We start from the raw sequence: 25,492 nt of genomic DNA, 5'->3' as shown, positions 1-25,492 counted from the left end.
TCATGAAGAAGCATAGGAGACATTTTGCTGTTGGCAGATATTACACTGTTCTGAAGGTTTCTATTAATGCCTACTCTCCCAGCCAATCTAATTTATTAGACAGCAGTGAACCTTCTATTTGTGCCAGTCTGTCACTTCAAAAATTGGTCATTTGAGACATACTAAAAGTGAAGTACTACTTACTTCTGATTATTTTGGAGTATTAAAAGTAAAACTTCTGCTTCCTAAAAAACATTGGCATATAAAGCAGATGTGTAAATGTTTCTGAAAATATAGATTGCATTTACAGAACTATAATAAAAATTTTCAATTCTTCTACTGAAAAATTATAAGCATATTGCACAAATTAGCAGGTAGAATTCATTCATAGATAGTGTGAAGAGAATGTCATGAATAGAAAATAGGGGACATTTTCCAACTGTTATTTACTACTTGTACTAGAACTGTTCAGTCAAATTTCCATATGTATTTATTTATTTTTATGTTTTCAGCTCTAAGCTGAAAATTGATAAGCCTCACTATTCTAGCAAAGTCATTCTGGGAAATTATGATTGCAGTTTTACCAGTCAATGGTCAACTCTGTTAAAATAACTTGACTGTAATTACAAGGGAACAGTCTAAACGGTTATCAGTCAAGGTAATAACATTATGTTCTAACATCCACAATAGTACACTACCCTCTCATGTGGTTAAATAATCCTACCTTTTATAACATTACATTGAATTTATAGTGATTAAACCTTGCAGGGACACAAGACAGGTAAAAAAGTGGTGGGAAGGTACCACCACTTTGAAGGTATCAAGGTACCTTTCATTTCTGGATTTAGGCTTGCAGAAGACAGTTTTTTCATATGTTGTAATGAGTAATTTAGACACATTTAAGCAAATTCATACAAAAATCCCTGTTAAGAGGTTACAATGAAAAAAAAATGAATTAGGATTCGAAGATTCCTTTTATATTAGTGGGTCTCAGTGCCTTAAATAATTAAATAATATTCTGAAGGGAGTATAAAGTGACATGTTAACAAATCTGAATTGCTTCACTAAACTGAAGGAAAGGATAAAGTAAATAAAAATATAAGATTTTTAAAGTGTATCTGGACAATTTATTTCAGAGTTTAGCAAGGAGACAGGAAGATTGATATGCAACAATGGGTCAGTGCAGGAATAACACTATACAATGGAGATGCTGTATTTGATCTAGAGAAGACATTCCCGTGGAGATAATGTCCGAATTTTTCTGTTGAAGAAATGACAAAATAGTCATAATACTAACATTTTAATTAGATTAAACAAGTTTTTGTTTATTTGTTTCTTTCGTGTGTGTTTTTTGTTTTGTTTTGTTTTTGGAATTATAGCTAGGTCTTTCTAATGTGTCAGTGTCCTAAGACATCTAAATCGTAAAGGAAAGCTGCATGAAAGTAACTGAAACTGGCAGAATTTTTTAAAGTCAAATCAGCTTCTTCTAATGATAAACTGCTTAGCAGGTTCATTCTCAATAGGTTTTGTACAAATCAACAGAATTTAAACTTTTTATAAAGAAATCAACTATGCAACTGGAGAATTACTAAAATTCAATATAACCAGTATTAGAAATCTGGGTAAGAAGTATTTTTCCACCTCAATGAGAACACAAAGAGAATCATAGCTATTCTTCATTCGAAAATGAGACAGAAACAGAGCAAGCTTTTGTTTTTAAGGGCCTTACAGGAATCTTATATTTCTGAAAAAGAAAGAATATGTTATAGAATATTTTATCATAGACTATGCAGTCTGGATGTAGACAACCAGAGCTTGATAGCTTTATGGCTGTAGATCAGCAATAATTGGGCAAGATAGCAGGGATGTTTAATACTTTTGAGACAACAGCAAAAATTATTATTTGTATGAACTATGTTGGAGGGAATTACTGTGACTATAAAACTTGGACAGGTTAAAAAAAAAAAAGTTGCAGTAAGAAGTAAGGAAATGAGAAATTTCCATGTCTACAGGAATTTCTCAAAATACATTTCTGGATTGTATAGAGGCATAACTGCAACAGATATGATGGGTAGAGAGGAAAATAAAGGTCAGAGGACATCTGCCTAATCCATGACAGCAAGTATGAAAAATACTGAAATAGCGAAAATGAGGTCAAGGGATGTGGCAATGTGAAGAAGATGCCAGGGAAATAATGGTGGACTGTGTTTAATTCCCTTTGTTAGTAGAAGCCTTTATATAAAAAAAAAAAAAAATGTTTACCTCATTATTTACAATACTGCTTTTACATTTTAGTTTCAGTCAGAGAGAAAAGATGACTGCAATTTCTAAAAGAATCATTTTAAGGGGAGAAGTCTTACCCTCATTTAAAGCAGATGTTATTGCAGAAAGTGTGGATAATTTGCCTGGGATGGTGTGAAGCAAATTTAAGTTGCCCAAAGACTAGAAATGCCTGAGCAAACCCTTTATTATTTATCGGTCAGTTTATGTAAAGGTTGTTGCCTCTACATTCTTCAAAGCTCAAAGCAAAGATATGGCATAGAAAGATTTTTTGATTATGTATCAGAATAAAGCCAAAAGTTCATTGCAGTTTAGTACTTTACAGTAATAGAGGGGGAAATAACTTTTGTAAATAGGTATATAATTACTTTTTGTAAAAAGGTATTTCAAAATATGCCTTTTGTTCTCATTGGATACAGCTGTATTATAATATCCAACATAACTGTAGGTGATTAATGTACAGTGTGCAAAAATGCTTATAGACTCACAGAACCACAGAGCCACATGTTTGGAGATTTTCTGTTCTCACCCCTACTCTGAACATGGTCAGGTACAGGAGGTTTCTTAGGGTTCAGGTGAGTTTCAGTATTTCTAAGGATGGAAACTATTTGAGTGGTCTCATCCATTGTTCAACTACCCTCTCACAGTTAAAACAAAACAAAAATTTCTCTTAAGTTACGGTTTAATTTCCCGTCTTTCTGGAATTCATATCTTGGCAAAGTGAGCTGGATTGGCCAGTGACCAGTACACTATTCTGTGGCACTGAAACAATGATACCACCCTGCAGTCTTAGTGAAAATAATTTTGGGCAGGTCTTTAGGTCTTTTATCAGTCAGACTTAAAACTAAACAATCAGATTTAGGGATCAGAATAAATTAATTAAATATCATTTGCCTTTTCATCATGTCATCCTCAAGAAAATATATTTTTCACTGGTTCAAGTATGGAGTAAAATACAAAATAGTAAGATTTATATGCAAAATCTCAAAGAAAGGTGAACACTTATCCAGATACAGAGATGGTACAGAATTCTAGTCTCCTCTAGAGGTAATGCATGTTACGAGAACTGTTAATTAGTCACCATCTATTTCCCAAGCTGGTTTACATAAAGCACTACCGTGCTGCAATGCAAACCAAAAAGATATGCCCCTGAAGTATCCTTTAATGCCTTTTTTTTTTTCCTGTAATATGAGTTTCTGTGGTTGTTCTTACTGTGTTTAAGAAATCACAAGCTTTCTAATTTCTAATAAGAGCAAAATGTTCTTCATTCTAGATGTTTCTTGGATCAGTGTTGTTTGTAGGGTGTGTTTTTTTTAATTTTTAGAGAAAAGAAATGAAAGTTCTTTTGACAGGCTTTGTGTTATTTGCTCTTGTAAAGTGCAGCTTTTTTGACTTACTTCAGAATGCAGTAGCCAAAACTTGAATCTTTTGTACACAGTGAACTTGAGGACTCTGAATCTTGAAATATAAGAAGAAAAATGCTTCTACAGGGAAAAAACAAAAGTTGAGCACAGAAATGAGAATGGGGGAATCTAAAATGATGGTCATAGAATCTTAGAATTATTTAGATTGGAAAAAAGCTTGGAAAAGCTTTGGAAAAGACCTTCAAGATCATCATGTCCAGCCATCAAGCTGAGCTACCAAGTCCCATCACTAAACCATTAGCACCACATTGTCACATCTCTTAAATACCACCAGGGACAAGTACTCTACCACTTCCCTTGGCAGCTCATTGCAATGCTTAATCACCCCCTCTGTGAAGAAACTCTTCCTAATGTCCAAATTAAACTTCCACTGTTGAAATGTGAGAGCCATTTCTTCACATCCGATCACTTGTCACTTGTCACCTGAGAAAGGGGACCACCATCCTCCTCACTACTATCTGCATTCAGGTAGTTGTAGTGAGCAATGAGGTCTTGCCCCTAAGACTCTTCTTCTCTGGGCTGAACAGCCCAGTTCCTTCAACTGCTCCTCATAGCACTTGTCATAGAATCACAGAATCATTTAGGTTGGAAGAAATCTCCAAGATCACCTAGTCCAACCTCTGACCTAACACTAACAAGTCCTCCACTAAACCATATCACTAAGTTCAACATCTAAGTGTCTTTTAAAGACCTCCAGGGATGGTGACTCAACCACTTCCCTGGGCAGCCCATTCCAATGCCTCACAACCCTTTCGGTTAAGAAGTTCTTCCTAATATCTGACCTAAAACTCCCCTGGCACAACTTTAGCCCCTTCTCCCTCATCCTGTCACCAGGCACTTGGGAGAATAAACCAATGCCCACCTCGCTACAGCCTCCTTTAAGGTCCCTGTAGAGAGCAATAAGATTGCCCTTGAGCCTCCTCTTTTCGAGGCTGAACAATCCCAGTTCCCTCAGCCACTCCTCGCAAGATGTGTTCTCCGTACCCCTCACCAGCTTTGTAGCCCTTCTCTGGACTTGCTCAAGCACCTCCACATCCTTCTTGTAGTGAGGAGCCCAAAACTGAACACAGTACTAGAGGTGCCGTCTCACCAATGCAGCATACCCTTGTATATAATTACTTTCCTAGTCCTGCTGGCTATGCTACTTCTGATGTGGCCTTCTTGGTTACTTGGACACTTTGCTGGCTCATGTTCAGCCCTCTATTGGCATACCACCAGATTCTTTTCTACCAGGTAACTTTCCAGCCACTCTTCCCCAAACCTATAATGCTGCATCAGGTTGTTGTGACCCAAGCTCAGGACCTGACATCGAGCCTTGTTCAGTGTCATATGACTGGACTCAGCCATAGGCTTATCCTATCCAGATCCCTCTGCAGAGTCCTCCCACCCTCTAGCAGACCAACAGTCCCACCTAACAGAATTATTTGCATGATTACTGAGGGTGCACTCTATCCCCTCATCCAGATCACTGATAAAACTGTTACACAAAACTGTCCCCAATGCTGAGCCCTGGGGGATGCAACTGGTAATCGTCTGCCAACTGGACAGTCTATAAAGACCGTGAAAGTCTATAAAGACTTTTTTTTATAATGTGTGATTAATTTGGTCATTGATGACTCCAGAATATAAAAAGTTTGCAGACCCACTTTTTTAATAATAGATAGACAAATACTATATTTACAGTGTATATGGTAGAACATGATGATGGAAGCTAATAATTTTCCCTGTTAAAATGATCTCTATATATCACAGTTTACTACAGATCTATATGGATCACTCTAGTCCTCACATAAATGCTATTCCTTCAAAATCTGTGAAGGTGTATAGTACTTCATTTGAGAAATATTTATGACTATCTTGCTTTCCAAGGTATCATTAAATTATTTTCTTATTATTTTAGTACTTGGTTTTATAAAACAATTTAGTAATAAATATTTTCTTATTTATTTATTTTTTAATTAAATTTAATTAAAACATGATCTTACATATTTAACCTTGTACTTCACTTCCTTATCTCTCCTTCTTCTCCCTTTCACTCCTTCTCTTTCTTCATTTTGCCCAGCTCTCCTCTTCCCTGCTCTCATCTCTTTTCCCTGCAAGGATGAACCTCTTTATGTCTTAGATGCTATTTATCAATAGAATGTTAACTTGTTAAAGCTCTAATTAAATGCTCGTTCTCCAGTGTCTCTCTGGATACAAGATATTATTTTGCAGACTGTTTCTAAAATAGATGTTTTTTTTTCAGCAGGAGAAAATTCTCTTTTGTTTTAAACTGTGTCCTCCATTTATTCCTTGATTCCCGAGCTGTCTTTTCCTTTTGGGGAGGCTAGTTATATATCTTTACTGTAAGTCAGCATTCCTTGTATTTGCTGTCGTCATGCTTAACTTGTTTGATGCTGATAAACTAACATTTGGCCTTTTCTTCCCTGTTTGCTGCATTACAATGGAGCAGTAAACCTGACAGGTGAGAAGTGAAGAGTAATCACTTTTCATTTAATCCAGTGGGGATTGGAATCCAGATGGGGAAAATGTGGGGGATGGAGAGGGGATGGGGATGGAGGTAGGGGGTGAGGGGAAGAGAACAGAGAGAGACGAGTTATCATAAGAATGATCTAAAGCAGAAAAATAGAACATCTGTCAACCTAAGTGAATATAGACAGTAAGGTATCAAACTGAAGGCAGCTGCAAGATATTTTATGTTTTTTTGTTTGTTTGTTTTTTCCAACACTTAAAATCCACATAGCATATACAGCCAAGTTTCACTATTACTTTTTGTCTTCACGAGGCACATTTTCAAGAAACAAAATGGTTATACAATGTTCATATGTTTTTATTTGTGCTTTCATGAAGTTAAAAGTATTCTTTGCTATAACGATAACTGCTAAAGGAATATGGTTTTGTGCTTAAAGTGTGAATAGTTCTAAAGTGTTCATTATACATAGAGTCAGTGCTGACATATTTCTGTAAGTGAAAATGATCATAGAATCATAGAATGGCTTGGGTTGGATGGGACCTTAAGGATCACCTAACTCCAACCCCCCTGCCATAGACAGGGATGCCACTCACTAGATCAGGTTGCTCAGGGCCTCATCTAACCTTCTCTTGAACACCTCCAGGGGTAGGGCATCCGCAATCTCTCTGGGAAACCTGTTCCAGTGCCTCACCACCCTCTGAGTGAAAAATTTTGTCCTAACCTCTAACATAAATCTCCCCTCTTTTAGTTTAAAACCATTCACCATTATCTTGCCAATATCTGACTGATCAAAGAGTTGCGCTCCATCTTTTATGAAGTCCCTTTCAAGTACTGAAAGGTTGCAATGAGGTCACCCTGCATGCAGCGTTCTCTTCTTTAGGCTGAACAGCCCCAGCTCTCCCAATCTATCTTTGTATGAGAGGTGCTCCTGCCCCTTGATCATCTTTGTAGACCTCCTCTGGACCCACTCTAACAAATCTTGTGCTGGAGGCCCTAGACCTGGATGCAGGACTCCAAGTGGGGCCTCACGAGGGCAGAGTAGAGGGGACAATCACCTCCCTCCACCTGCTGTTCACACCTCTGTTGATGCAGCCCAGGATGCAGTTAGCCTTCTGGGCTGCAAGCGCACACTGCCAGCTTGTGTTGAGCCATCAGAACCACCAAGTCCTTCTCTGCAGGGCTGCTCTCAGTGAGTTCTTCACCCAGTCTGCACTCATGTCTGGCATTGCCCTGGCCCAGATGCAGCACCCTGCACTTGGACTTGTTGAACCTCATTGGGTTCTCATGCACCCATTTCTCAAGCTTGTCCAGGTCCCTTTGGATGGCATCCTTTCCTTCTGTTGTATCAACTGCACCACTCAGCTTGGCATCATCTCCAAATCTGTTGAGGATGCACTCAATCCCATTGTCTGTGACCACCAAAACGATGTGATTTGTCTTTAGTGGAATTTTTTATTTATTTTTTTTTCCCAGCATTTTTTTATCAATTGTGTTATCTGAAACAATTAATCTGAAGAGATAGAAAAGACAAAACGATCCTAAGTATAATAATAATAAACCATTCTTTTGTGCTATAACAGTTCAAAATATTCACACAAATGATTCAAAGAGAATTTAGTTCTTTTTCTAGATGAATAGGAAATATTGTTGCCCAGCACTGACTTGCAAGTGGAAGAAAAATAAACTTGTCTCTGGACAGTTCCACTGATCTCTTGACTTCAGGAATATAAAATAAAGATAAAAATATTTATTGGAAATGGAAAGCAGCCTTTCTTCACCTATACTTAAGAATAAAGTACACTAGAGTATTTTGCTGCTTTTGTGATAGGATCAAAAGTAAAAAAGAAATTTCAAATGAGTCATTCCATAATATCTTTTTAAAAGATCAATCAAATTTAAATCTGCAAAGCTTCACTAAAAATAAGTTAATACAAGTTTTTGTAGCAAAACAATTTATGTATGTACATATATATGTGTGTGTGTGTGTGTATATACATATATAATTTTAAGTCCGGTAACTTTCAAAGAACAGTAATAATTCATTCCACCATGTTGCTATTTGGCTGCTTGGCATAGTCTTTGGAATCTTTCTGCATGCACCTTTTACTGAATGCCAACAGGTGTTCATTATTTCAAGAACAGTGAGAAATCATTTGGAGAATTTTTAAGAAGGAACCCCAGTGGAATAATAACAGATTTATCATTGCCACATTGTGAGTCAATTAGAAAACAAAAAAGCAAAAAAGCAACAGTAGTGGTGCACCAGACCAAATGGACACCTGGAAAAGATTTACCTATAGTAAACCTTAAAATCGTCTCAGTTCTGTTTTCAGAAAAGTAGCTCTTTGCTGCTTTTTTTCTTTTTTCTCTTTATTGTCTATTTCATGTATAAATGAAATGAAAATTATTCATTTTATGAATAATATCAGCCAATTCATATTTTCATTCAGGAATACACAGAGGTTTATTGAAGGATTCCACTTGAAATTCAAACATTAAATTTCCAGATTCCTGACTGACAATGCAGACAATTAGATATTCTTTATATAATATAGTTCTCCATGTTTTGTGGCAGAAAAAGATGCTCTCAAGTTATGAGAGTTCATTTTACCAAAACAGTTCATTTTACTCACAACCTCTGTGGACACTGCTTCACTCTAGAGGAAGGGAAGCATAGATGAGGTCCAATCCCCCCCCCCCCCGCCCGCTTCCCAGCTTGTTTTGGACAAACTAACAAAAATACTAAAATTAAAGTTAAATTAGTAATTTGATCAGAAACATTCAAGTGTAGTCTGAGCCTTGAATATGTAGATGTGATCAGATGCATGAGTGTAAAGTTTTTTAAGTTTAGTGTTATGTCTCATAATAGTTAATTATTCTGGTGCCCAGAATGATGATCTAGAGGATTAGCATAGGCCAGAATGCTCAAGACATTCTGACATTTCTATATTTAAATTCATTTTAACATTGGTTAAACCCATGGCCTTACCCATCGTGAATCATTATTTTGTCACTTTCATATTAATCATTATTTTATCTTTTCACTGCATCAAATGGTCTTTCAGAAATCATCTCATCTTTATAATTTAATGATTAAAGACTTGAATACTTGCGTTTGTCTACTTCACACCTCAGTCTTATATGCATGTATTCACCTTCTCCATGCAGGAAGAGGGCTGAATCTGATTCTAGAAAGAGCAGCATACCCAACAGCAAGGAGGTCCCTTCTCACCATCCCACAGACCCAGTGGAGCTACGACGCCTTAATTTTCAAACTCCAGGTGAGAGACAATAATATCTCACTAAGAGCTGTGTGATCACAGACTCTGGTTAGTGGTGCTGTTACAGAACAGAATAATTTTATATATATATATATATATATATATATACGTATATATATATATTTTTGCCACTTATGGTATTTTTATAGTATGTATTTCTCTGATAGGTTTGGAGGTAATTCTGTAATTTCTATATTTAAAGAAAAATCCTGCATGAACAAAATTATTATTTTGTATAAAGGATCCAAAAGTCATATATATTGTGTGGATTTGTTTTATATACTAAAAGTACAAGTTAAACCTAAGAACATTAGAAAAATATTGAGAAATGTACATCCATCTATTTAGTAACTAGATACTTATAGCTATTTCTTGTAATTAAGCTTCCCTTATTTCTACTAAATTATCAAATCAATATCACTGGAGGTTTTACTATATTGCAAATGTGAAAGCAATCAAACAAACAAAAAAATAACTAGAGAAATATTCTTGTCTCTTAAATTCAGGCTATATTAGGGTCAAAGAGTCATAGAGGTCAAATTAATATGGCAGTAGTTCTGAAAGGTAGAAGTAACACTTGAATTCTTGATTACCCATTTAATTACTTTATTTATGAAACTGTTTTATTAAAGGTTTTTTTTTGGTTGATAGTTAAGAAACACAGAGAGAAATACTTAAAATAAAATTGATTTTTAGTGTCATTTTATGAGTAAATGTTTTTTAAATTACCTTTGTTTTGATCATTCTGTATTTCAGTAGTCTTATTTTCTGTCACCATATGATTGCACACAGTCCTGATATGATGCTAATTACTTATCAAATCTTCCTTCCTACTTATCAAATCTAGCATTATGTTGTCAGATTTATTACATTTAGTACAATGATAATAATAATGGATTTAAGCTCATAAAGACAGGCAATTAAGTACTTGAGATGTTAAAAGACTAGCTAAAGAAGGAGACACACTAAATATTACAAAAGGGTTAACTGAACTGGCAACTCTCATTTCTCATATTTAAGAGAATGTCTGCATTAGGATAGTTGTGCCCTAGCAGGAGTACATCTACAGAACAATGAAGAAGGGGCTAAAGACCCAACGTCCTTACTGCATATATCAGAGGTAAAAAGTAAGTGTTTTGAGGCTTGAGGCTTGCCCCAGACTTGCCTACATCTGTTTTATTACAGTGAATGATCTTTAGCAGCTGAGACAAGAGGTGTGTTTCGGGAGTGCATCTTCTTGTTGAGTTTCATCTGAATGTGGGAATCTTGTTGATGTGCTCTGGGACCTCTCCACAATATGAACCTTAATGCAGTAAATGGAAATGACTGAATGCTTTGATTTGCAATTGTGCCTCTGAGACTGCAACATTAATGTAGACTTATCCTCATGAAGAAAAGGTTTCAGACCTTATCCAGCACCTTCACACAAAGTTTTAAAGTTTTTTAAATAGATAGACATGTATATACAAATCTTCGAAACATGAACAGAAAGGTATTGGTTCTTGCATTTTAGTTTATACCTAAAACAAGTCATTAACTGTATGCACATATACACTAGGTAGAGGGGATATCTGAATTACTAGGTATATAAGCAATATTTTCTGATGTTTGTGTAGAGTTTTACCTATCCATTTAATATTGGTTATATAGTAAAATAAAATATGATTAGAAAAAAAAATGCTGCTAAGTCTTAATAATTTAAAATTAATTAAGTATAAATTCATACTAAAAATGTAAATTTAATAAGAACTGGAAGAATTTGTGGCACTTGTAGACATTGCAGTTCCACCTCACTGATCCAAAAAGAACTAGAGAGGAGTAGAAGTGTACTTTTCCTTTCAGCTCTGTAATTTATCTGGGAAGTTGGCAGTTTTCTGTGAAGCTAGTTAAGCAGAACATCTGCAATCCATTTCTATTATAAGATCCCTTTCTTTGCTGTAACTCTTTTCCACAAATGGAGGATTCAAAATACTAGAAAAAAATACAGAACAAAAAACAAATTATGATATATATATATATATATATATTTGTTTTTTTTTTTTTCTAGGACTCCTAGGTGTAGATCAGTCCATTAAGATATTTAGAATGCAACCAAATATCAAGGATACTATCCCAGGAGGTTTATCTTGCTATGTAACACTTGCTAATTAGCTTGTTCTTAATATGAAATCTTAGCTGCAGAGTAGTCAACCTACAGTTCCTAAGGCAGCAAAAGCAGAATTTCACGTAGCTTACAACACCTTCAATTAGGGCTACCATTTCATATAAATCTGTTTGAATTTAACTCAGATCTTTAAATACTGCTTAAATAATTATCCAACTCCATACTCTAACACATCATCAAGTGACATGCAGGACAAAGCTCTTCCAAGACGAACATAGAGGAAATATAGAAACGTTTTATATTCAGGACACAATTTTGTTGTTGTTGTTGTTTTTATTATTGTTGTTCTTTCACTTTCATAACTGTGTTGTTGTTGTTTTCTTTCTATTGGGTAGCAGAAACATGTAGGGTACTTTTGGAGCAAAGCAGGCAGCTGAGAGAAGGAGATGGTACTGATGTTGTTATGTGATGGGTTTCTTTTAACAAGACATCTCCAATCACCGTCATACAATGCCTTTATTAATTCTGCAAGATACTGCCTTTTATGAACATTGAATACAGATAAAATAAATGACAGAGTACGTTATAATAATACAAATAAATGACATGTACATTAATAATCAGCATCTGTCAAGTCAGTACAAGTGCATCGGGATTGATGATTTGATTTCATTATTATAATTACTTATTTAGCTTATGGAACATCTACAGTTTCTTTGGATCTTTTCAAGCTCTCTATTTTCTTCCAGTGAACAACACAAACAACAACAACAACAAAAACACCACAACAACACACACACACACAAAAGGAGCTTATGATGAATACATAATGTGAAGAAGTATTAAGAAAGAACATTTTAAATTACATTAGCAATTTTTTAGGACAAGAGGAATGGCAAGTTGTGCCAGGGAAGGTTCAGTTTGGAAATTAAGATAAATATCTTCTCAAAAAGAGTAGTTAGGCATTGGAATGGGTTGCTTAGGAAAGTCACCATCTGAAGGAAAGAATGGATGTGATTTAAAGAAAGGTTGGATGTGGTACTTAGGGACATGGTTTAGTGGGTAATACTGGTGGAAGGAGGGCAGTTGGATCAGATGATCTTGAAGGTCTTTTCCAACCTTTATGATTCTACCTTTATGATTTAGATTGCCACTTCTCAGTGGGAGAGGGGAGTGAGACATAACTAAGTCAGGGTTGTCATAAACTTTAATCCTCTATAAGATTTATAAACAGCCTCTTTCCAAAAATACTAGAAATTGCGTATTTTGTTTAAGGAAAAGAGAATCAGATCTGACTATCAAAATAATCTGAAAATTAGTCCCATGTGTTAAATTTGATTTTCTAACCATGAGTACAATATAATCCTAGGTGGTTGGGTTGTTGGGCATAACTTTTTGAAAGAATTTACCAGGAAGCAATATTTTATCTTTGGTGATGGCAGTGCAGTGATTTTGGCAAAAGTTATGCTTTACTGGTCATAAAATTGTCAAATCAGCATGAAGATGTGATAAAAACCTACTTTCTAAACTACCAGCACAGTAAATGTGTTGCTTTCCTATCACTTTTTCTTGTCCTCTCAATAAATAATTGTATTCCTCATTAATCTTTTACTTACCTAAGTAAGGTTTCCTCTCTTACCCTTTTTATGAAGGTTCATATTAGTCTCTGTCTTCACTCCTCAATTAACAGAGTAACTCCACAGAAAAGATGGACATGTTGTCTTGACATTTGAAATAGCCCATAGTTCCACAACTCAGGCAAAGGTAGGGAGGGGATAATAATTAAGTCCACGCAAAAGGTTTTATCAAATGAGGCAGCCCAGGTTTGTATGAAGGAAAATAATTAATGTTAAGTAGTTTGAGTGGGTTATGAGACCCAAGACTTGTGGAAAGACCTCAATCTGCCAATTAACCAAAGAACTGAACTGAGTCATTCCTGAAAAGTGACTGTTTTTTTACGCATTTAAATATAATATGTGTCATGCGTATAAGTAATTTGCATAATTGGGTGGCAATTAAACAATTATCTCATTATTTCTTATGAACCAAATAAGATGCTTTGAAATAGAAGGAAAATAAATAAAATTTTTACAGCTCCAAATTGAAGATTCTGCATTTTCATTAGGTAAGTGCATGCTCATGAAACTCAGGGAGTTCCTGAGCAGTTTATACTAACCTATTTTCAAGATAAGGCAGAAAAAGAATAAAAATTCTCCATAGGAAAAAGGTACAAGTAACAAAAGTGGAAAAAGTGGTGTTTGGATTTTGTCACCTGTTCTGCAAGTTAGCAGGAAAGTTCTTCCCTTACTTTATGTACACATTTTCTTTTTTTGACTACCATGACAATGCTGAAGGAAGAGCTGGGGTTTGTCTCCATGGCAAAAAGAGACTGCAGGAGCTTTCTCACAGTGAGAATATATTCTACATATATATTCTGTGTGTATGTGAACTTGACTCACATGAAGGTTTTAAGCACCTTAAATGAGATTTAGGCTTCCAAGTGCAAACAACAGTTCTCTGACATCCCACTTGGTTGCTATCTAAAAGAGAGGCAATAAAAATCTGTCTAGCTGGGAGAGAGAGTTGAAGGCTCTGCTATTCACAAGAGGGCTTTTTATTATTATTATAATTTCTATTTTTCCTGGATTTTAGCCAATGATTTTGCAACAGGCTATTGTCTTGAGTAATTTGAGATCAGGGCTGAGAACTAGGCCTCACCGTTTCTCAGTGTAGAGACCTTTTACAGCTCATTCAGCTGAGGTTTCTGCTGTGAGCACCTAGGTCTGCTTGCTATATCTAATTCTGATTTACAATAAGAGTTTTCATTCCAGAATAATTAATCCATTTTAGAATAACATACATTTTTCTGGAATAAAAGGGTTTTTATATTGGGGCATAAGGGGTATAATATTGCAGTATTATATGCACATGAATAACTATTTTTGATTAGTTATTACAGAACAACATATTTCTCCAAAGCTAATCTTATAAATTTAGCTTTGTACACAAGATATAAGTTCACTCTGAGTTAACAGTAGCCATTTTAAAAATAATATTTAAATTAACATTGATTGATCAAATATACTGAAGGCATCTTGGGTAAATTATCGTGACCCTGGGTCACCCTTCATATTTTCCATTTCCCATGTCCAGATGTTGCATATGTATATCTTTCTGATAAAAGAAAGTGTCAGTGACTGTACCAACTATTACAGATTCCTTCATTTTTCAATAATAGACCAACATCTTAATCAACATAGATGGGTATGTTGGAAGGTATTCTGTGACATTGAATAAAAATGAGTATGTAATAAATGAGTCTTTAAAATTCCCAAGTATTAATTTGATATAGAACTTTAATATAACTTATTTCATAAAGAAATATCTGTGAAAATATTGTTACATTTTCAGTTCATCTGGACTGTGTTCTGTATGCTAGCAGCTGTGCACTGTATTTCTTTCTTAACTCATTGCTTATTTATTGTGGACATGTAAACCTACATGTCCAAATTTATAAATAAATGTATGTTTCACAGATGTTTTTAAAAGCCCTTAACATAAAACTGTGACAGTAAACAAAATGACTAATGACAAGGCCAAAACACCCACTTGTTTCAGTGGGGTACAGGAGAAAACTTGGCAGATTTAAAGCCTGGATAAAGTATGCAGGTAAATTCTGACCTTACTTTCTTAGTTACACATTGAATTTGTGGCACATATGGCATCCCAAGTTCTTTAGTTCTGAATTAGCCAGAAAATATTTCTACACTGTAATGCATTTTAATTTTATGGTTTAATGCTAGGCTGGATAAGATTATTTACATTTGACACTCTTCTGCCAAATCTAGGGGGAAAAAAAGAAAAAACAAAAACAAAAACACATTATGAATACAATTTCAGCTTCCCTTTGCATGTACAGCATGGTTTTTGTTTTTGTTTTTGTTTGTTCTATTTTGTTTTTCTCCTGTTTGATTTTTCAGTGTTTTTGTCTTTCTTACTTGAAGGCAAGATTTAAAGCATGCATTTGTCATGCTGTTTCTTTTGATTTACTAGCATGTCAGAAGATCTGTTCTAATTGAGCTCTATTTTGTCTTATTTTTTACAGTTTTCATAGCATACATTGATTAATGTCAAAGTGTGTCTGCAAATAAGTGCATTTTGTTATATGTAATGACAAAAATAAGTGTGTTTACCTGTACTTTTGTTGCTGTTGTTAATTTTTGTTTGTTTGTTTGCTTTGAGTCAAGTTCTACACCTGTGCTTTTGTTCTTGTTTTTTTTTGTTTATTTGTTTGTTTGTTTTTGGTTTTGAGTCAAGTTCTACATCTGTTGTTCACATGCAACTGATACCAAATTCAGCAGGAGCTTCGTGCTGAATGAAGAGATAGGATGAGGTCTTAACATATTCATACGTAGCATATTCTGCTATGATGATTGTTATATTTTGTAGACTGATTACATAATAAAAGTCCTCCAGCAGTTCATAAAAAAGTATCTAATGAGTACCATCTCAGTAGAGCACACTTTACATATGATTTGAGAAAAGTTCACAAGTGTTCAAATGTAAGTTTCTAAGATAAATCCTAGAGAAAAGAGGTTATATGTAGCCAAAAATTGGCAATTTCAGAAGTTGTAAGTAGTTTTTTTTGTTTTTTTTTTCTTCTTCTTATTTATGTCAAGTTTCATTTTGCACAAAATGTTTAATATGAAATGTCCCTTTAGGAATGTCAGTTGATGGTGACAAAAACAATTGATTAAAATAGTTTCAAAAAGACTGGGTGGTCAGCATCTTTTTCAAAAAATAAATATCCTTCACAGTAAACAAATTGTTGGGATTTGTTCTTATGCTGCTGGTGATTTAGTCAGGTTCATCATGTATACAGCAATTCTCATTTTCTTTGGTTTTATGTCCTTTGTGTTTACAGTAGGGTAATTGGACCATTAGACATTTTAGTTTAGTTTCCAGACTGTTTTGTGCATGTCTGAAGTGCCTGTATGTACGAGATTGATTGATTGATTATGGTGATCTACTGCTGTTACTAATTTGTTTCCCATTTCCAATTGGCTTTTACTTTTTACAGCTTTGAGCAGTAATTCAGTCCCCTACGCCTCCCTGATTGGCTCTGTGTCCTCCCTCTCTAGCCAAACTACCACTCAGTCCTTATATGATAATAACTCTCTCCCACGATTCGCTCGAAAAGGTCTAAACATCTTTGTCTCTATTATTTTCTCTGTTCAAGCACTGTTTTAGATGTGCATCAGTCCACCTCCATTTCTGGATCAATTTAGAGTTCTCTTGTGCCTTTTCACTCACATATTTTCCATGGGGGTGCTTGATCTGGATCAAACAGTTTAATTTTTAGATGACCGTTACCCACGCTCTTATTATGAGAATAGCCAATTTATTTTAAGCAAAATTTCTAATAAAATGGGAGACAACTAGAACTGATTCAAGTAAATCAAGTATTATAGACTAATTTACTAATTGAAATTCTAATAAATCTTGCTATTATATATGAACATTCTGTTTTGTTAGTTGACTGGCAATTTGCTTTAATGTCTACATACTGTCTCACCATCACAGATGTACTATGTATCACAGATGTAATATGTAAATATATATTTATAGGGTCAGATGAATTAGGAACAGCACTGCTGGATATTATTAACATGATGCCTGAAATGTCAAAAAAAAAAAAAAAAAAGTAGAATTAGGAAAAAAAAAAAGGAAAGGAAGGAAAAACATTCTATAGGGTGACTGTGTTGTAACCACATGGTCATTTTCAGCTACTTTATAGGAAATGCAAGTTAATTGTCTTAGGCATGCTCTTGAAATTCACGGTGACAAAACAAACAGCATTGTGCAACATGGCTTCCAGCTTGAGCCCCCTTGAGTCATCACTGTTTTTCTTTTTCAATTTCAAGAGATTTGGGGGTTCACTAGCTTAATTTTTCTAGCCAGCTCTGATTTCTTCCCTGAAACAATTGAAAACTCACTTCATTTAAGGATGAAGAGGAAAATGTAAGCAGTTTGGAGAAGGGTCATGGAGACAGACTGAAACAATGATGTTCACAAAATCTTGCCTGGCAAATATTCAGCTGGCAAATTGTGCTAGTCGGCCCCACATCTCTTCTGTCTTTCTTTTGCCTTGCTGTCCCTATATTCCTTTCCTCACCCCTTTCTATCTCTGATTCCCAGCTCTTACTCTTCTTTTCCACTTATTATCTTCATCAGTAGACAAAGATGTTTACACCTGAAGTAGATTGTAGGTACTTTTGGGGGTTGATAAATGGGGTTTTAGATTAAACATGTTTTAAGGTACTAGTGCAGTCAGTATGTGCGTCCAACCAAACCGTACAACCCCTGCTTCTACAATCTGCTACTAGTGAAAACATTTTTGAAGCTATAATTGTCTGATGTTCGATCTTCTCTTGAGTGACTGTTGTCTAAAAGCAATGGTGCATGTAATTCTAGTCATTCATAGTTGCATGTGAATGTCAGTCACCTCAAAATTTCATAAAATATTTAAGTATTTCTAATTTAGTCAGAATGTGTAGTCAGTCTTCTAGACCTTGATACATTGTTATTAATTCTCAAGCGATCCTTTCCTTTCCTTTCCTTTCCTTTCCTTTCCTTTCCTTTCCTTTCCTTTCCTTTCCTTTCCTTTCCTTTCCTTTCCTTTCCTTTCCTTTCCTTTCCTTTCCTTTCCTTTCCTTTCCTTTCCTTTCCTTTCCTTTCCTTTCCTTTCCTTTCCTTTCCTTTCCTTTCCTTTCCTTTCCTTTCCTTTCCTTTCCTTTCCTTTCCTTTCCTTTCCTTTCCTTTCCTTTCCTTTCCTTTCCTTTCCTTTCCTTTCCTTTCCTTTCCTTTCCTTTCTCGTTAGTTTTCTGATTTATTTTTTTTTCTTTTTCCTTTTTTTTTTTACCATTTCCTTTGCAGGTTCAGGTGTCTCCGGTTACCTTGGTAACCTTCATTCTTCAAGTTCGTTTTTCTTGATTATGCATAAGTCACTTTGCTTTCTGTCAAAATACTGTTCTTTCCCCTTTAGGGCTTTTCAATGTCTGTTTCTCAGCTCACCTTTCTTCATCTAATTCAATGCAGTTTCCATTTCATACAGTCCAGCAGAAGAAGTTTGAAATGACATTAAGAGTCATTACTCAAAGCAGAGGTCGACATCAGGTCTAACTGTCTCATTTTTCCATGCCTACCTAACCTCATTGTCTCATCTCAGGGTAACTCTTTCCTTTACACTAGGATTGTTAGCTTTGGGAATATGCTTGGTGACTTGTTTTAATTTGGCTTCAGAGCTCATTTATCCAGAGCATGTCGTGCTTTGAGTAACCAAACTATTTGCCTGCTTCTCTTACATTTGACATCTTTACTACTTATACATTTCTAGCCATTCTAACTACTACATTTTATAAATTTTACTATGATGCTATCAATGTAGCTTATTTTAAATTTGGTTCTTCTTTCCTGTACAACAGGTATGGCCAGTCACCCTCCAATACCTATCTTGGAACTTGCAGATAACATTGAAAGACTAAAAGCAAATGACAATTTGAAGTTCTCACAGGAGTATGAGGTAATTTACCCCATTTTCTTATCACTTAAATTATCAAAAATGTCATGCTTACTATTTCTCTAGACTTACTGCTGGTATGTATCCACCCTGGTGGTGCCATCTTTATATGCTAAACCATGTTAAAATATGTCCTTTGTGTAGAAGAATGACTTTGAAGTTGCTCCTTTGCTTCTAACAATGTGTTCTTTTTATAAGGATCTGTGTCAAACAGATTCCATGTGCACATGTTTGAAGCAGTGTCCTGCCAATAATACTACATTGATAATCTGTGAATGGTGCTCTGTACAGAAGGAACAGATCATTTACAAGCCATATTGTCAGTAATCTAGGACGTACACCTCCCAGGACAGGCATTGTTAATATGGAGAGCGATAGCTTCTTATGTCAATAATTTGTTGCTAAAGGAACTTGGAGAGCTATCCATTAAACAGATCCCTAACAGGTTCTTCAACACCAATAAGGCCAATAAGGCTTATCATGTCAAAAATCTATGGACAAAATATACACTGGATGATTAGGAAAATCATGTTTCTTCAGAGCAGCTATGGGCTGTCCTGTCCATTATCCAATGATTAATGGCTCCCAGAGAGATCACTATTTTCTTTATAGTCTATTGCATGAAATTTCTTTCAAGAATCTCAGGATTGCTGTTTACTGTTGCAATTACACACACACACACAAAAAAAGGAATATCTTTTCACATTTCTGCATGTAAATGTATTCTTAAGTATGAAGACTGTAATACTTTCTATAATAACGAATTAGGGAAATTAATGCAACAGTATTCACCATAAAAATGCTAATATTTGGTATAAATTTTACAATAAATTCTTGTTGTACTATAGGCAAATTAATTGGAACAACTGTGTAGGAAATTCCATTTAATAAAAAATGCCATTACCTGTTGTATAATGGAGTATAGTTTCCATTAAAATATACAATGCACCTTGAAGAGGAGTCTCAGGGGACACCTTATTGCTCTCTACAAATACATGAGAAAAATATATGGGGAGCTGAGGATTGGCTTCTTACAGGTAACTAGTGATAAGAGGTCTCTTCTCACCGGTAACCAGCAGGAATGGCCTCAAGTTGCAGCAGGGGAGGTTTAGGTTAGAAGTTAGGAGTCATTTCTTCTCAGAAAGGGTGGTTAGGCATTGGAATGGGTTGGCCTGGAAAGTGGTGGCATCAACATCCCTTGGGCCTGGCACTAGTGTATGTGCAGCTGTTCAAGGATTATCTCAGGAAATAGATTTAGCTGAGAACTAATTGTTTTATTTTTCTTTGCTGTTTTTAGTTGGATCAATTCCCTGAATGAGCTAACCACATGGCTGCATGAGCTCTAGTGCTAGCACAAGGGAGATGGTGGGAACATCTGTGGTTGAGGATTGGGACCTTGTCTTTCCTCACTGATGATGTCCCTTAAAAGCAACTGTCAGATTTCCAGGCAATGATGGGTACAGACAGTAACAATTCAGTTATTGTCACTTCAGATTAAGTTTGAACTGGTGGCACAGAAGGAAAAAAAGATTTTTCATCATCAGGAGTTAAAGGCAAGGATACAATGTGTAGTAGGAAAACATTGACTTCTGTCAATAATAATAAAGTATTTCATTTAACTCCCATTTGAGGAAACAAACATTTTTTGTAGGTGATTTTTGTTGTTGTTTTTGTTTTTTAAATATATATAAATATGCAATGCCCTTTTTTCTTTACACTTTTTTTTTTTTTTAATGGAATTTCTTGCATCGCATTGATGAAATTCTAAAATAGACTGATTGTGTACCATGACTATTGTGGCAACTTTGTGATATCATAAAATAAAATATACATGTACAGGTTCCTGATGAACACTCACTTCTCATCCAGCTTGTAGAATTTCTGTTTTGTTTTGTTTTGTTTTTTAATGTTTTAATTATTATTTTTTTCCACATCTTACTTCAGGTGCCACTTAGAAAGAATTACTTGTGCCACAGCTCAGATTCATCTTACACATTATATACACCCTCTTCAGCCTTTCAGAAGCATTTGTACATTTGCTTCTGTTCCATTCTTGGTCTTGTTGCATCCTCTTCCCTTTGCCAAGAATTTCTGATAAAAATTGCATGCAAGTTTGTTTTTCTCCACACATCTTCTTCTGCCTTATACCTTTCCAGCCTGTTCCTGCTTTGTCTTCAGACAGACAAAAAACAACCTATCTTCACTACTTTCACCAGAAACAACAAAAAACTGTTTCTGAGAAGGCACATGTCTACATATGATCTCCTCTGCTTCCCCTCTGTCCTCATTTTCCAATGAAATTCCCTAACTTCCTTGTACCCTTTCAGGGAAGGTGAAGAGGCCTTCTTTAGAGATCTAGGTCATGAGAGGAGACAGGATTGATTTCTTCATACAATCCCATACTGAACTCACTTGTCTCCATTTATCTGACAAAGCTTCGCAAAAGCTTTCTCCTCTTCTCTCTGCTCCTCCCCGTCCCTCCCCTTGGAAGCTTTGATGTCATTAATGGGAGTAGCTTCTACTTCTACAGATCTTCAGAAACTGTTTCACAGTGTATCATTCAGGGATCCTCCTACTTAAAAAGGGAATTTGATGAGAACAGCAGACATCTGCCTTTACACTTTTGTGATAATTTTTCTGATACTTTTTCTAATACCTTGAATATCAGACTCATGGGATAACAGAGGCGAAGCCGTAAAGACTATGACTATTATAAGATTTAAATAAGCTTATAATTAACCTGTTGGATAATGTGGTTTTGTAATTTTAGCATAGTTAGTGCTATATCCTCTTCTCAATAAAGTTCATTTCTATTTAAAAATATTTTTTCTATAATATGTCTTTAATTGGTGTTACCTTGCAATGTCCTAGCCTTAACAAAATGTTAGTTTACCTTGCTACCACAGCATATCCTTTATGTCACATATTTCTTTTGTATTCCTTAATTTAAAGACATGGCTCTCAACCTCACTGATTATTATAAAGCTTTTTTCCAGTTTGAGCAGTTTCAGTGGGATTTTAATGCAATGTAAGTCTCCATATGGACTTGACAGCTGCTAAGCAGAAACTTTATTCATAAGAAACTGATCTTTATATCATATCTCCTTCTTAACTTAGGCTTTAGAGTTTAACAATAAAAAATAGTCATGGAGATAGACTGAATCAGAATATTAAGATACTTCCTATTTTATGCAATATACAAGATACATCAGTAATTTCCTTCTGTCACACAGAACAGAAACTCTATTCCTCCTCCAAAGCTGGGTCTTGCATAAAATACTTTCATATTTATTATCTGGGATCATTCCTTTATACACTTAAGGAAGTAGATTCAAACTTTCAAATTTATGTATATATATTTATTTATTTTTATTTTTTATTTTTGGTGGGGGTGGGGGTGTAGTACCCTATGTCTCACAGTTTCTGAAGTTCCGTGACGGTAGCTGCAGCCAGACCATTACCTTTAATGAGCAGAATCTAAACTCAGGTTACACCAGCACCACTGTGTGGAGCACAGACCTACAAAACCCAAGAGAGGTAACATGGGCTCTGCAGGATCTCAGACTGCTTTTTCCTAAACGTTGTAAACTGAACATTGTAACAGAAAAATTGCCATGTTGGACTCTTTGTATTATTGTATGATTTAGAGTATATGTGTGTGTGTATGCTGGTTAACCAATATTATGAGAAATTGTATATTATTGTACTGTTTTCTACATCGGGATAAATTACAGCCAGTATTTAACACTGAGAATTGTGAAAAATGAAGAAAAATGTATTTTGACTCTGCTCCACACTGCCATGCCATTTAAAGTTTCATTGTAGCTTTTCAGTATCAGTGGGTAGGATCTGTGATGAGAAGACAATGTACTGAATGTGGTAGGTTTATCTTTTTGTAATTTACACTGCAACAGGATAAGCACTGGACACTAAAACACAGTACATTTTATATAAAGGAAGCAAATATAAAGCTTATTAATATAAAACACTTTACAAATCCATGAATAACAAATAACCTGCTGAATGAATCCGTATCAAAGAAACAGCTGCACTTAACTGCCATATCATTGCAGATAATACTGACTCATGCAAATTCCTTCTCATTAAATACATAAAAATAAATAAATAAAACTTATTTTTCTTTACATTATCTTCCTCTTTTCTAATGTTATCAACAACATTTATTGGTATTCTGTAACTTTACTTTCATAGGTTGTGCTCCATTTACTGAGAAACTATTAGTGTAGTCAGTGAACAATGAAAAATTGTTTGTCTTCCTATTAATAATGCATATGCTATTCACAAAGGTTATTTGCTGCTTATTTCCAACTATGGTCGTGTCTGAGCGAGTCAGATATTTAAGACTGAAAATTTCACAGACATAATGCCAGAATCCGAAATGTCAATAGTTAAGATTAATAGTAGAGTATTACGTCCTTACTTGGTGCTGTGTATGCCTCTTCTGAATAATATAATTTACTTATGCTTATGTAGTTAAAAGAATATTCAGATACAAGAATGGCAGTGTTAGCATACTAGGATGTTAGATTTTGGAATGCTATTTTGAAAAGGAATTCCATGGAGATTGTATAAAAAGCCAAATAACTGCAATAAATGTCACTTTTATTTTGCTCAACTGAAAATACAATAGGCAGAGAAAGATGGTCCATTCCTTATACCAAGAAAAATCATTCAAGAATGTAGTATATCGGGTCATTGTAAGCAAATTGGAGTTTTGTGTTTTTGTGTTGTTTTCAGACTATTGCAATATCTTAGGGAGTTTCTGGAGGAAATGGAGAAATCAGTGGAAAAGGCCTTTAAGATAGATGCTTCTGGTGGCAATTATGGATATTTCTAGACATTTTGGTAGCAATTCTTATAGTCGTGCCATGCTGCACAAAACAAGTATCCTTACTTCTTTCACACATACACAAATAAAAATGTTGAGAGTGTTTTAAAGTATATTAAAATTTTAAAACAGCACCAGCATTTCCTGAGAGTGGTAAAACATTTAATGTTAAATTGCTTTATATGCTATATCAAAACAGAAAAAGAGGATGTATTAATCAGAGAAATATTTAAACTAAGCTAGGTCTTTCATTCCTCTTCTGCTCCTGGTATTATTTCCCACCTGAAGAGAAGAATAACCCATTGTTTTCAGCACATAGGTATTTCTACAGACAAAGGATTTTAATTACATGTGTGATATAAACAGATTGCTCTTAAAATGGGAGACGAAAAAAATGCAAAACAAGTTATTAAAAAAATCCATTTTCTAAAGCTTTTTATGTAAAATACTGTCCTTCAAAATGAAAAAAATTTCAAATAATGAGTGTTTTTCTACTTAAGTATGCTTTAATAGTAAACAAATACACATTCTCTGATCCCACTGGAATCAGGTTTATGCGATCTCATTTGGTTACAGAATTATTAGCTTGGTATTGAAGAGGAAATGTCTTTGTTCTTGAGAATCTGGCAAAAGCTTTAGCTGTATTTCTATCTGATCTTGAACAGTTGGGTCACTTTCATTTGAGAGTCAACAAGAAATCACTCGTGTATTTCCAACTCAATTTCTAGAACCAAGATGTGACCTCATATTTGAGTTCAAAATAAAACAAAAACAAACAAACAAACAAAAAAGATTTACTCATAAAAAAAAAAATAAAATAATAAGTGTGTTTCTCCCTCATATGACTTGGGAATGCCAGCCTATACAGTATCATGTGAAAAACTCTGCCTTAGAAAGAAAATGTGATTCAACTGGCAAGTTGCCATAATGGTCTATTAATGTTCATACATTTAACATTTATGTTTTGGTAATACAGTATGTAATTCTCATTCTATTATCAAGTTTCCTGCATAATGGAAAAATATATTATTATAGATTCATTAGCTACAATATGAAATTCTTAGCACAGTCACTGACATTGGTAAAAGAGGGTCAAACTGATCATTTTTATGGGTAGTTGACTACTTTCTCCAATTCTTCAGAGTCTATCTGCATTGACATCCTCTTACATTTGTGTTTTTCATTCTTGTTCCTGCTAGTCTTAGATTTCTCTGTGACACTGTGCTTTTTGAAGACCTAATCTGGGCCTCAAGCATAGCACCTGCAGTGCTATGTATCATGCTTTCTTTTCCTTCCAAATCTGTGAAACCTCCACAGTAACTAACACTGTCCAACCCCCTTCATTTGGTGGTTTAGCAACCCATAGTAGAACATTGTTCCATGGCAGCCAGTTTATGCCAGAAAGTTTGGCATTTTGTCATTCTCATCCCTTTCCCAGTACTGCACCAGGATATACTCCTGGGAGACTCAAAGTGACAGCAAGCAACATTTGCCTCTAGTTTAAGTAGCCTAAAGGAAATCCT

General features: G+C 35.0%; 1 protein-coding gene across 12 annotated transcripts in view; it reads left to right on the top strand.

Moving 5' to 3' along the window:
* PTPRD (protein tyrosine phosphatase receptor type D) overlaps positions 1 to 25,492 on the top strand; it is a 397,236-nt gene that overhangs the window by 299,718 nt on the left and 72,026 nt on the right. For 6 of the 12 annotated variants that reach the window (XM_072031734.1, XM_072031733.1, XM_072031738.1 and 3 more), the window contains 4 exons: positions 6,136 to 6,147; positions 9,325 to 9,437; positions 16,622 to 16,741; positions 19,026 to 19,123. In XM_072031734.1, the coding sequence (XP_071887835.1) occupies positions 6,136 to 6,147; positions 9,325 to 9,437; positions 16,622 to 16,741; positions 19,026 to 19,123 (343 nt within the window). The remainder of the gene's footprint in view (positions 1 to 6,135; positions 6,148 to 9,324; positions 9,438 to 16,621; positions 16,742 to 19,025; positions 19,124 to 25,492) is intronic. The other 6 variants (XM_038171178.2, XM_038171161.2, XM_072031735.1 and 3 more) reach the window with 3 other exon arrangements.

Source organism: Anas platyrhynchos, chromosome Z, assembly GCF_047663525.1.
Source record: "Anas platyrhynchos isolate ZD024472 breed Pekin duck chromosome Z, IASCAAS_PekinDuck_T2T, whole genome shotgun sequence".
Classification (NCBI taxonomy): domain Eukaryota; kingdom Metazoa; phylum Chordata; class Aves; order Anseriformes; family Anatidae; genus Anas; species Anas platyrhynchos.
The sequence above is the reverse complement of the archived record's forward strand: the minus strand, read 5'-3'. Positions and strand labels throughout refer to the sequence as shown.